General features: G+C 54.7%; 2 protein-coding genes across 2 annotated transcripts in view; both read left to right on the top strand.

Moving 5' to 3' along the window:
* VOLCADRAFT_107151 (uncharacterized protein) overlaps positions 1-4,547 on the top strand; it is a gene marked incomplete at its 5' end in the record, with an annotated part of 22,235 nt that extends 17,688 nt beyond the window's left edge. The window contains 6 exons of the mRNA XM_002956253.1: positions 652-783; positions 966-1,077; positions 1,499-1,652; positions 2,794-2,872; positions 3,085-3,129; positions 4,281-4,547. Of these exons, the coding sequence (XP_002956299.1) occupies positions 652-783; positions 966-1,077; positions 1,499-1,652; positions 2,794-2,872; positions 3,085-3,129; positions 4,281-4,332 (574 nt within the window). The 3' untranslated portion in view covers positions 4,333-4,547. The remainder of the gene's footprint in view (positions 1-651; positions 784-965; positions 1,078-1,498; positions 1,653-2,793; positions 2,873-3,084; positions 3,130-4,280) is intronic.
* Positions 4,548-5,029: 482 nt separating this feature from the next.
* Positions 5,030-11,319, top strand: VOLCADRAFT_97231 (uncharacterized protein; the record flags this gene model as incomplete). The annotated part of the gene is made up of 10 exons (XM_002956252.1): positions 5,030-5,074; positions 5,169-5,170; positions 6,597-6,685; positions 6,967-6,999; positions 7,734-7,972; positions 8,869-9,299; positions 9,564-9,663; positions 10,216-10,482; positions 10,643-10,846; positions 11,173-11,319. 10 exons carry the CDS (start codon positions 5,030-5,032, stop codon positions 11,317-11,319), a joined length of 1,557 nt encoding a protein of 518 aa, XP_002956298.1.
* Positions 11,320-11,414: the final 95 nt, after the last annotated feature.

Raw genomic sequence — 11,414 nt, 5'->3', positions numbered from 1 at the left:
AGCGGCCCGGTCGCTACGACGGCTCTTTTCCGGCTTACATGAGTGTCTTCGACAAGGCGGCCGCGCGCATCCAGGCCAACCAGGCCGCCATTACGGGGGAGGCCTCCTCGAACACATACACGGCTGTGTACTCACATCTGCGGTGGGTAGGAGGAAGGGGGGACCCTGGGGGGCTGGCAGGAGGTCGGGGGGGATTTGTGGGAGGAGGTGGGGGGGGTTGGGAGGAGGTCGGCGGGGTTTGTGGGAGGAGTCGGGCGTTAAGGCTGGGCTGATGGGGTAGAAGACGGGGGTGATGGGCTGAACCTCCTGCCCATCACCTCCGTCTTGGGGCTGGAGCTCCTGGAAGGTAGGGAGGGGCGGAAAGGCGGTGCCTTTGGTCCTTTGGCGATAACGGTCAGGAAGGCGGGAATGGACGAAGGGCGGGGCAGGAAGGGAGCGGGGAGGGAGGTTGAGGCGGGTGTGGATTCTGGCAGGACGCGGCCTCAGGCCATGGTACGCTAGATCTGGGTATTCTGGATCTGAATCGGAGTTCCAAGGCTAGATGCTCCGTACTATCCTCCTCCTTTCTCCCCCTTTGCTTTCCCCTCCAAACACGTGGCTGCCTGCCACTCCCCACTTTTTTCCCCCACCCGTCCTCCACTCCACTTACAGAGGTCGCACATTGGTGAAGCGAATCAACTCCACTCTGTCCGAATACCTGTGGGAAGCCACTCCCTGGGCTCGATACATCGTCATGTTCAGAGACCCTGTCACTAGGTACCGTTCCGCATTCTTCTACTACCGGTGAGGGGGGCGACTGAGGAGGGGAGGGGAGGGGAGGGGTGGGGAGCAAGGACAAGCAAGGACTAGCACGCAAAGACTCCAACCTCGCTACCACCTCCCTCCCACCCCCGTTTGCCGCTGCCTCCCGTCCTCCCTCGCGTGTTTATGGCGTATCTTTCCCCCCAACACACATACTTATTCAGCAATAAGGCCCTCGGCAAACCCACGGACCGGGAGTTTCTAGAGCGAGTTCAACAAGACATTGCGGACTGGGAGAAATGCCTGGCGGACAACTCGGAGCTGTACTGCCTCAAGGTACGGTCGTACTGCAATATGTACGGCACGTCCTTCGTGTTACGTGTACGATGTGTGCGTATGAAGAAAGTGGTGGGAATTTTCGTCCGTTGCCTGCGTTGTCTTCTAATTCCTTCATCTTCATACCATCCTAGGCACTGCTGCTGCCAGCCCTCCGAACTGGTCTTGTTTCAGGTCCTAAGCCCCGCCTGCTTCATGACTCTCATCCCTCCTTCCGCTCCTCCCCTGCTCCTCCCTCCTTCCCCTCCTCCCCCTCTTCCCCCTCTTCATCAATTTCGCCGTCGATCTGGTCCGCAACTCCGCCTGTGTGTCTTGAGCAGCTTGCACCGCTTCGGTACTGTAGCTCTGTTTCTTTTTCTTCCCCTCCCCGCACCAACCAGCCACACACCATCCCGTCTTCCCGTCGCACCCCGACCCGCAGGCCTACCACCCGCAGCAGCTCGTCAAGGGCATGTACGGCAAGTACCTGGGGGGGTGGCTATCCGTGTGGCCTCGCGATCGTTTTCTCTTTATGCGCACTGAGGACTACAAGTCGGCCCCCGTGGAGCACTTGACCGCGGCTATCAAGTTCCTTGGTGAGTGGCATGCGGGGTAGCTTCACCGGGGGTGGTGTGGGTAGTGGGTGGTTACGTTGGGTAGGTAGTTGGGTGGTGATGTTGGGTACGTAGTTGGGTGGTTACGTTGGGTAGGTAGTTAGGTGGTGATGTTGGGTAGGTGAACAGGCATGTGGGGAAGAGTCTGGGCCCCACTGTTCCCTTGTAGAAGTTTACGTACACATACATTCATACAAACAGACAGACATGCATACATACACATACCCTTGCACATACCCACGCAGGCGCGCCCCGTACCGCAGGCCCCCGTCCTGCATGTTTTCCCTCCGTCGCAATGTATTGGTTCGTCCCCCGCCTCCTCCGCCTCCTACTCCTCATTATCATTATCATCATCACCATCATCATCATCATCATCATCATCATCATTATCATCATCACCATCATCATCATCATCATCATCATCATCATCATCATCATCATCATCATCATCATCATCATCATCATCATCATCATCATCATCATCACCATCATTATTGCGTGAAGTATCTCCGAGCCCCGGGGCCCCCACCCCACCCTTCCCGAACTCCCTGTGACCCCCCGCATTCCCGCATGCGGTCCATTTGGAACCTTTCCCTAATGCGCCCTAATCGCCCCTTGTGCTTCCTCCTCCTCATCACATTTTATCCTCACGCTTTCCCGCTTCTGTCTGTCTGTCTGTCTGTCTGTCTGTCTGTCTGCATTCTTCGTATACCCGTTGCCTCGTCGCCGCATCCAATGGACCGCTCGGCCTCCGTCTCCGCTATCTCCGGCGCTGCCGCTTCTTCCTTGTCCCCCTCCTCCCCCTCCTCCTCCTTCATCAAAACTCCTGAGGGTGGTCGTGGTTACGATGCTGGTTGTGGTGGTGGTGATTGCTGAAACAGTCATCCAAGTATGATGACAGTAAGGGGGCAAGCCGGGAGCTCAACACGGCCTACCAGCTGCTAAGGGACTTTTACAAGTGAGTTGGTGGGATGGGATGAGAGGGAAGGAAGGGGATTTTCATTCTTAGGGTTTTATCTCATGAGAGTGACTCGTCTTGTGTGACCGCATGCTGCTGCGGCTACGGCCACGGAAGCATGCTGCTGCTCTGATGGCTGTCGTGGTGCTGTCGCTGCGGCTGTAGCTGCGGACACCGTTATTCCGCTTCTATTCCTACCACCACCGTACAGCGGGCCCCGTGTTCACCTCATGCGACACAGGAGGTCAGCTATCCCTCCGTCTCGGTGCCTTCTTCGGGTGCATGGGCTGGCTCTGTTCTGTCGACCCAGCTGCTGCTGCTGCTGTTGTTGCCCCGGTGTCGCTGCTGCTGCGGCGGCGGCGGTTTTTGCTGCCACCGATCATACACGCTCTCGCTGCTGTTGCTAGTTTTTGTGTTACCTCTTTGCTACTGTTTCCGCTGCCCCTCCCTCCGCAGGCCCTTCAATCAGGAGCTTTCGAGGGCGTTTGGGAACGACCCGCGGTGGTTATGGGGGTACTGAATACACCCCACCGTACACACGTCATGACGGGTGGACAGACCAGCATGCGAAGAGGAGGGACGAGGGAAGGGGAGAGGAAAGGGTGCGTGGAGCGAGGAGAGAGGGATGGGCGATGGGGAGTCCTCACTGTGTGGCGCGGTCGGTAATAGTAGCCACAGTGCTGCTACCTCATACACACATACCTCCCACCACCGGCTTCTGTATACGGGCGGATGGAGGAGGGCCACATGCGGCTGCTGCTGCTGCTGCTGCTGCTGTTATCATGATCATCATCATCATCATCATCATCATGCGTCATCGTGATCGTCTTTTGGGGGCAAGGGCTGGCAAGGGGCCGGGTGTTTTACACCACCACAAACCAGACGGCCCTCGTTTAGAATCCTGGAGAGCGCACTATCACGGGATCTGACATCTGCAGCTGCCGATCGGTACTTTTCTGAAGTCGTGATATAGCACCCCGTAGTGGTGGGTCTAGCCACTTGCAGCCCAGTGCCGTACAGCGTCCCCTGCGGAATACTGCGGGGCAACTCCTTGCTACACCCGGGCCGAGGGCCCTTTTCGGCTTCGAAGTAGCTGACTACACTCCACTCACCAACTATTTCTGGTCAACCGCAATCAGTGAATAGCCCCGCGGTGCACGCGCACATCCAGGCATCCGCAGCAAATGAAAGGGTTGGGCGGCCGGGCAAATCCCAACGATGAAATAGAATAAGGTGATTCAACGCAGCATGCCGTACTCGGCGATTTAGCTTACCACCACATTATACCTTCAAACCTTCACAGACGTACGAGGAGTGGTGAAACCATCGTGTACATAGCACTACCTCCATCACAAGCAAAAACTGATGCATGAGAAACAGCAAATGCCATACAGCAGTCCATGCGCAAACGCAGCCCTGATCCTCACCCCACCGCTGCAACTCCTAAAAGGAAGCACTACGGCTGCTTCATCAACTCGCCTGAACCCTTGTTAGGGATGCATACACGGGACGACAATGCACCGCGAAACGCTCCCATTTCGACGCTTCATCATAAAGGGAATGGATTAGATATCATTGCCCCCTGCCACGACGGTAATCAAAACACCACTAAACACGTCATCCCCCTCTTACGCACACTCCGACTACTCCAGGATTCTGCCAATCGCCCAACACGTCCACATCCAGCCTTGGCTCAGCACATAAGCACTAGGTCGGGCCTACATGCTGCTCCTTCCTTGGCCATAATAAACACCAAGCCAGGGGTTTGCGCCACAGCACTTGGGCTCCTACATGTGCGAGTGTGAACCTCACAGGGCTCCGCCAGTGATACTCAGGCCAGCAATATCCGCCCAGCATCCCTCAACCGTATCAACTTAAGGCAGATTATACATTAACCACAGAAGGAGCGAAGGAGCGAGCTTCATGGAAAGGTTACTGCTGTGACGGATGATCTTCCTCAACAGTAAACCCTAATATAGGCGTTGTTTGTATAGTGACTTTAGAACGGTGTTTCTAGTCTTTGTGGCTGAGAGTAAATCGGATGTGCAAGCTTTCTCGATAGCGCACTGAGCTGCTGGTGGCGCTAGCTTGGGTAGTTCCCTTCACGGGCATCGGCAAACTTGGTGGAGAAAGTCCTTCGTGAGCTGCAGCTTGCTGGACCTTCGCCGACTGGGTGCGCATGGTATTCCCTGGGCTCGCCATGTAAGTCAGATAGAAAATGTTTCTTAAGTTGGAATGTGTTTGCGGAAGCGATGGAGTGCTTGACTCCGAGGTCGTTTGACCGGTTGGTCTCAGATACCAAAATTGTAACAAAGCTTGCAGTTGGCAAGCAGTTGCGAAAAAGGAAATTATCCAACGATAAAAGGTGGTATTGATAAATACCGTTTGGTATTGGAAGATTATGAATAGTTCTTGGATGTACCGTTGGTACGATACCGTTGGCCCGGTGAGCCAAGGGCCGCCTTAGCGGCGTTACAGGACCCATATCGCGTGCACATGGTTGTGTTGCATCCATTTTGCATGCCTGACCCTGCTGGCAGAGGTCGGTGACCCCCAAGTCGGTGACCGAAAACAGAGTCCCAGTAGACATTTTAGAGAATTTTTTACTTTGCCCTACAGAGGAAATTGAGGTACCCCGTAGTGATCCAAATGGTTTTGATTCCGTGCGAAGCACGGCTTCCAGGGCCCCAGTGCAGCCACCCGAAGTTGTTTTTGCAAAAACTCGAAAGATATTTTAGCGTCAATCTAAATGGTTTCGGGTGGAAGGCGGCCGGTAACCAGGGAACGAGCCGAAACGGAAACCTGCGTAAACGGAAACCTGCGTAAATAGGTTTCGTCACGCTTTCCGCAGCGAAGCCCAGATTGGCGGAAATGCGGAAAGAGAATCCGCATTTCCGCATTTGCTGTACGGCGGAAATTCAAAAGCAGATTCCAGGCATGCGTTTGCCATTTAAAGACTGCGTTTTACACTAAGGAGTTATTAGATTAAGTCAAATGTCAACAACCACTGGCTCCGACCTGGGGGGTGCCGAAGTCATAGAGATTGACTGTGTTTCTGCTCAGAAGAAGGGTGGAAGGCCAGTTGACGACGTTTTGAAACATTTTGATAGAGGTCCTTACGACAAAAGCAAGAATTGCTATGCCACCTGCAAGGGCTGCCGTCGCCACTGGAAACGGGCGCGCCTTCCTGAAATCCGGTTACACCTTGCCAAGGAGTGCACTGCCATTGCGCCTGAGGTCAGCGCGTTTTACAAGGCCTTGTTAGCTAAGGATGCTACTGCATCCTCTTCTGAGGTCGTCACGGCCAAGCGGGCCTGCTCAGGCCTGGGGTCTCAGGGTTCAAAGAGAGGCGGGCTGCTTTAAGGGGGCAGGGTGAACACCGTCAAGGGTGTGGGCACACAATAGTTGATCGCTTGGCCCCCGCCACCCACAGTAATACGTTTAGATGGCTCTACCTTCGAGCACGATTGGAATCAACCAGATTCTAGATCCCACCGGACAGAACCGCATTGCCACAAGCTGGTTTCAGACTGTCCAAGTTATCGCCACACTGAGAAGAGCTAAAAAACATCGTTACATATTCATTTTATAGTTTTCGCAGCTTTCCGCAGTTTCCGCAGCCTTTCCGCAAAGGGCCTCCCGATTACGAAAAGTTTACGCAGACCTGGTCAAGTTTCGGCTCGTTCCCTGCCGGTAACAGGGTCTTGCAGTGTAAGGCCCGCTTGGTTGCCAGTCAAACAACAAGTATACATGTGAAATTCTCCTCATTGGCGACTTGACTTAAGCAAAAGCAGCATTTCAAACATCCTGAGGTGGTTCAGTATGTACGTGATTGAGCTACTGCGAAGATTGTGGTGGAGTAGGCTGGCCATGGCCGGGGATCTACCTTGGCTGCTATGGGCACAGCTGATCGTGTCCGAATGGCGACTGACTGCCTGACTGACCGATGGGGTTGTCACTGCTCGCAGCACGGATAAAGCGGCACGGATAAAGCTGCCGTCTCACTGGGATCCATTATACTTTCCTCCCCCTGCATGTTTGCTGCCGGCGGCTGCTGGTGAACATGCTCACCGTGTATAAGCATTGTGTAGACACTATACCGCCAGCTGTAAAAAGTACAGCACCCAGCCGTGCAGCTGTGCGCCCCATTGTGATAGTGGCCCGCCCTGCACTTTGTCTGGCGACCATGTCTATGATGTGCACACATGCTGCAACATCGTCAAGCATAACAATGCATAATGATCGTTATGCTTGACGACTTAATGCTGCTCATATTGTACAGCGTGGGTGTTCTAGTGATCCACCCTGCTCAGCCTGCCTTGGGCCTGCCGCCTGCAGGCGCTGACGCTGGCACCAGCAACGCTGCTGCAGGTGAGCCTACTGTGCCTGACGCGGGAAGGGGGGGAATAGGTGTTGTGGGCTTGGTGTGCCGTTTCATTGCAGCGCTGGGCTTGAGTGCATGGACACCAATTACCAGCCATTACCATTATCAGCCATTACCACCTCCCATCGTCGCTGCTTACACACCCCTTCCCAAACTGCTAGGCCTGCTCATGCACCGTGCTAACGTTTCCACAGGTGTTGTGATGGTGTTATGAGGCGGAGTTGGGCCCTACAGTAGAGGAAGCACCAGCCAGGCTCCCACTCTCAGCCTCGTCAGGTCTCACATTCCTGGACAGCAACCAACCCTCAGGCCGCAGGCCACAACGAATGGAGAGCAGGGGAGGGGGGACATCACCAGAACACTCATTTACAGCACTAGGATAACATGTCCATGAAGGGCTTGTCCCTCGGCAGGCGGGCAACATGCATAGTGATAACACTCGGCAGTTACACGTTCCAGCCTGTTGGGCCTGCGATTGTGCAGCCCTGTGTGACAGCACACTCTTTCTCTACCATAAAGGGGCGGTTTAGTGTTCTGCATGACATACACCCTCTTGCTACTGAGGGGTGTGACTTCTGGCTTGATTCAGCTTGAAGTTGCTTCGTCGCTTTGCTGCTCTGCACCCCTTCGTTGTGATCCTGCATGCATTGGAACTGGGCGACAGCTGCTGGTTGTTTAATGTGTATGCGCCTTGTGGGCACGATGGGCTATCCTTGTGCAGGCCTGCCAGCTTGCAAGCTGCAGCTCCGGCAAGACTCGCAGAACCAGGACCTGTTCTTCTTTGAGCCCATGGACACTGTCAGCACTGCAGCTGCCACAAGTGCTGGCGTGAACAGCATGTTCTTCCTGGACCCCGAGGGCAGGCAGATAGCTGAGCTGAAGAAGTGGCTGGACCTTGCCGAGGATGAGTACTGTATGGGGAGACCCATCTGGCCGCTGTTCATCAACGGTCTGGTCAAGGTGGGATATAAGGCCTGACCAAGGATGGAGAGCTCCTTGTGCAGCTTGTGTCCAACCCACATGGAACAGGGTTTGGAGTGAGAAGATTAGGCATGGTTGTCACGACATTTTAGCGTCACGTTCATTTTACCGTCTTTTATAATCGTCTTAGGTTATAATCGGTGTGAATACGCGAATTTCGTGTATAATCGCGTAAGGTGTTTGGTTCTCATCTTACACTTCGCTGATGGACTTATGGACGAGACGAGAATGTACGCTCGTTTGCGTACGTTTATGTATTTTACCTGTGAATTGTCTATTTCTTGTGTGAATGTTCTGTCACACGGGTTATAAGGTGTTTCACTTTTGTCATATGTGGACTATACGTCGTGGTCGTACTCGAGGCTTATCTTTTGAGGGCCTCCTGTGATCGACAATGTGACTTCGGTATTTATAGCCGGCAGCGAGCTTGGAAAAGTCGCTTTACGGCTCATGATTGGAACATTGTAAAGTTCTCTGAGCTAGACAACAAGCCCTGTGCGGACCTCCCTTTTCTTAAGCCGCATAAGTAACTTCCTTCCACCAGCCGAACTCCTGTGTGGGCCACTCAACGCCCATATCCTTCACGCCGGGCATACTCAGTCGGTAAGGTAAATCTTTATCACTGTTGATTTGTTGCCTGGAGGGAATCTTGGCCCCTTTCGCGGGTTGCTATTTGCTGCGTATTACGACTTGCCCGCTCGTGTGCCGTCTAGTCAGCATTCCAGCTACCTGCAGGACTTCGCCTAGACCACCCTGCATTCCATGGGTAGATGGGTGATGCATGCAGCTTTGTGCACTATTGAGTAATACACAGCTGAGCGACCAAGGGGAATGCACGCTTACCATCTTGCGCCCATCTTGTGCCCGTTGTGCAGACTGGCAAGTCCTACATGCTCAACGAGGTTCTGCCTGCTGTGGCCAACACCTACTACAGCAGCGGCGGCAGTGGCCGGCAGCATGCTGGCACGGTGCTTTCAGAGCCCAACTTCCTGCGCGTGAACTGCTTGGTCTGCCGTCGCGGCAGGGGCATCAGTGGCTTCCTTAAGGAATTCCTCGCTGTACTCAAGCAGAGCGCCGCCAAACAGCAGCTCTCTGCTGCCGCCAGCACGCCTGCACCCAGTGACAACTCGGCTGTCACCGCAGCGGGCGCCATTCAGGACTTCATGGAGCGCCTGCCACGGGACCGCCTGAACTTCCTGCTGATTGACGAGGCGCAGAGCTTTTACCTGCTTACATGGGCCATGCCGGGCGACTTTTCGCTGCGCGGCACAACACTGGATGTGGAGGAAGTGCAGCTCATGCGGTGGTAAATCAGCACAAGGTTTCCCTAACCGTGTTGTGTGATCACATGGGCGAGGATGAGGGGCAATGGCCAGTGAAACGCGCCCAGGTGGAGCTTCACACGAGGGGCAGAAGGCACTAAGGGGAGATCGCTGCGAGATTCAATTGTACGACATAAGCATATTGCACAAGGGGCAGAGGTCTGCATGCATGCCTACAGCAGGCATACGACACAAAGGAGCTGACACATGGACCATTTTCCTTCCCTCAACTGTCGTGTGTACTGCAGCATCTTCAAGGAACTCCTGCTGGACAGCCCCCACTGGGTCGCCTGGGCCGTCACGGGCAGTTCCATGGCGACGCTATGGGCCAATGTTGCAGTCACCCCAGTGAGCAATTGGTGTTGCAGCAGGGGGGGGTTAGGCACTTCTGGGGGGACACATATGCTTCATTCTCAAAGAGCTAGACGGGAGCATTCTATATCTGCTTTCAGAATGCAAATGGACCCAGGAATACATAAGTTATTGGTCTCCAAAGTTGGTTGTACGGCAGCGTGTGGGGTGTTGGGTCCGGGGCTCTGGGAACAATGTCGAAGGGGTCCCGAAACAATGTCACCAGCGGCTAAAACATGCCAATATGGACATCAATCGCTTCACCTTGACGAGATCCATTGATTGAGCTAGTCTGCTGTGATGCTAGCAATTTTGTTGCTGATCTACTAGCAATTGTGTGAACACAAACTGGCATCCCTGTCTCTTGTGGTTACGGCGTGCATGCATGCCTGCTTGCAACGCTTGTGAATGCTGTGGGCATGTCAGCTTTCGGTGCGGAGCTCTGCTTATAGCCGCATATTCTGGCGTTCGTCTTTCCCCCCCAGCCTGTCCTACCCATGACTGTAGCTTCTGTAGAGCCGAACGCCTCTCTGCTGTGCATGGCTGCAGACCAACGGTGTTGCCCTAATCACGTACCACTCCCAACTCAACCTGAGCCCCACGGTGTCCAAGGGCATGCTGCAAGTCGCCTGGGAGCAGCTAAAGGCCCAGGCCGCGAGCTGGGATCCGCCACTGCCAAGCGACCTGGTCTGGCAGTCACCACAGCAGATCGCCATGCTTGCATACTTGTGCCAGGAGTGGAAGGGGCAGTTAGGGACGGCTATCACAGCTGCGAAGCTGGTCGAGCAAACCCTGACAGGAAAGCTCATTCCCGAGGTGGGGCCTGCATAATGCATTCCTGCAAATGGGAACGGGTGCAAAGCATGGTCAGGCGCTGGCTGTGAAAGAGTGTGCTGCTTGCGTGTTGAACGGCAGCTGGTGGAGCCAGACGGTTTCGACTAGCAATCCCTGATTGCCGCATGTGATCCCTATTCAGGTGCTGGCAGACATGCGCATGGTACTGCAAGTGCTGGGCCAGCCTACTTCACAGGTGCTGCTCCTGCGCGAGCTGGTGGACACAATGGCTGGAGTGGAGCACGCCAAGCTCCAGCTGGTGTTCAAGGCGCTGCTGGCCAACTTCACCACCGAGCGAAACGGCAGGCTGTATCTGGATAACCCGCTATTTGCTCAGGTGCTGCAGGTATGGGTGTAATGCCAACACATGCCCATGTACATCAGGAATACCTTCTGAGTAGCACATGTTCACCAACCAGGAGGCCCTAGAGGCTTGGGCCAATACATGCAGAAGTTGTGTTCAGGTGCACACCTGGAGAAGTGGGCGTTTGAGGCGCTCACCCAGGTGTCTGTCGGTTTTCAAGGCATGCGGGGTGCTGCGGTGACACAGAATCGGAAGGGTTTCTGGGACACAGGAGACTGGACCGTGCGAGGCTAGAGGACACGAACTTGTACTGCTGCCCTACACAAAACATACTTGCTACCTGTCGCCGCCTGCTCTTCCCTGCTCAGGCGGCCACCACGGAGTCTGGAGAGCTGTTGGACTCAATCACCGCCATCCCGTCGCTCAGCTCCACGATGTTCAGGGAGCTGGTTGTGCTCGGCGAGCGCTGCAAGGACAAGGACTTCGACATTGCTGAACTGAGCCCAAGAACTTGACCTCTCTTAAACTTTGGTCAAACGTAAACCCTGCCTCAGCATACAGCGTGTAGCCGTCCTTCAGACCTTTTTGGCTTCAGCACTCTCGCATCCAA

The sequence above is a fragment of the Volvox carteri genome (genome assembly GCF_000143455.1).
Source record: "Volvox carteri f. nagariensis unplaced genomic scaffold VOLCAscaffold_59, whole genome shotgun sequence".
NCBI lineage: Eukaryota > Viridiplantae > Chlorophyta > Chlorophyceae > Chlamydomonadales > Volvocaceae > Volvox > Volvox carteri.
The sequence above is the reverse complement of the archived record's forward strand: the minus strand, read 5'-3'. Positions and strand labels throughout refer to the sequence as shown.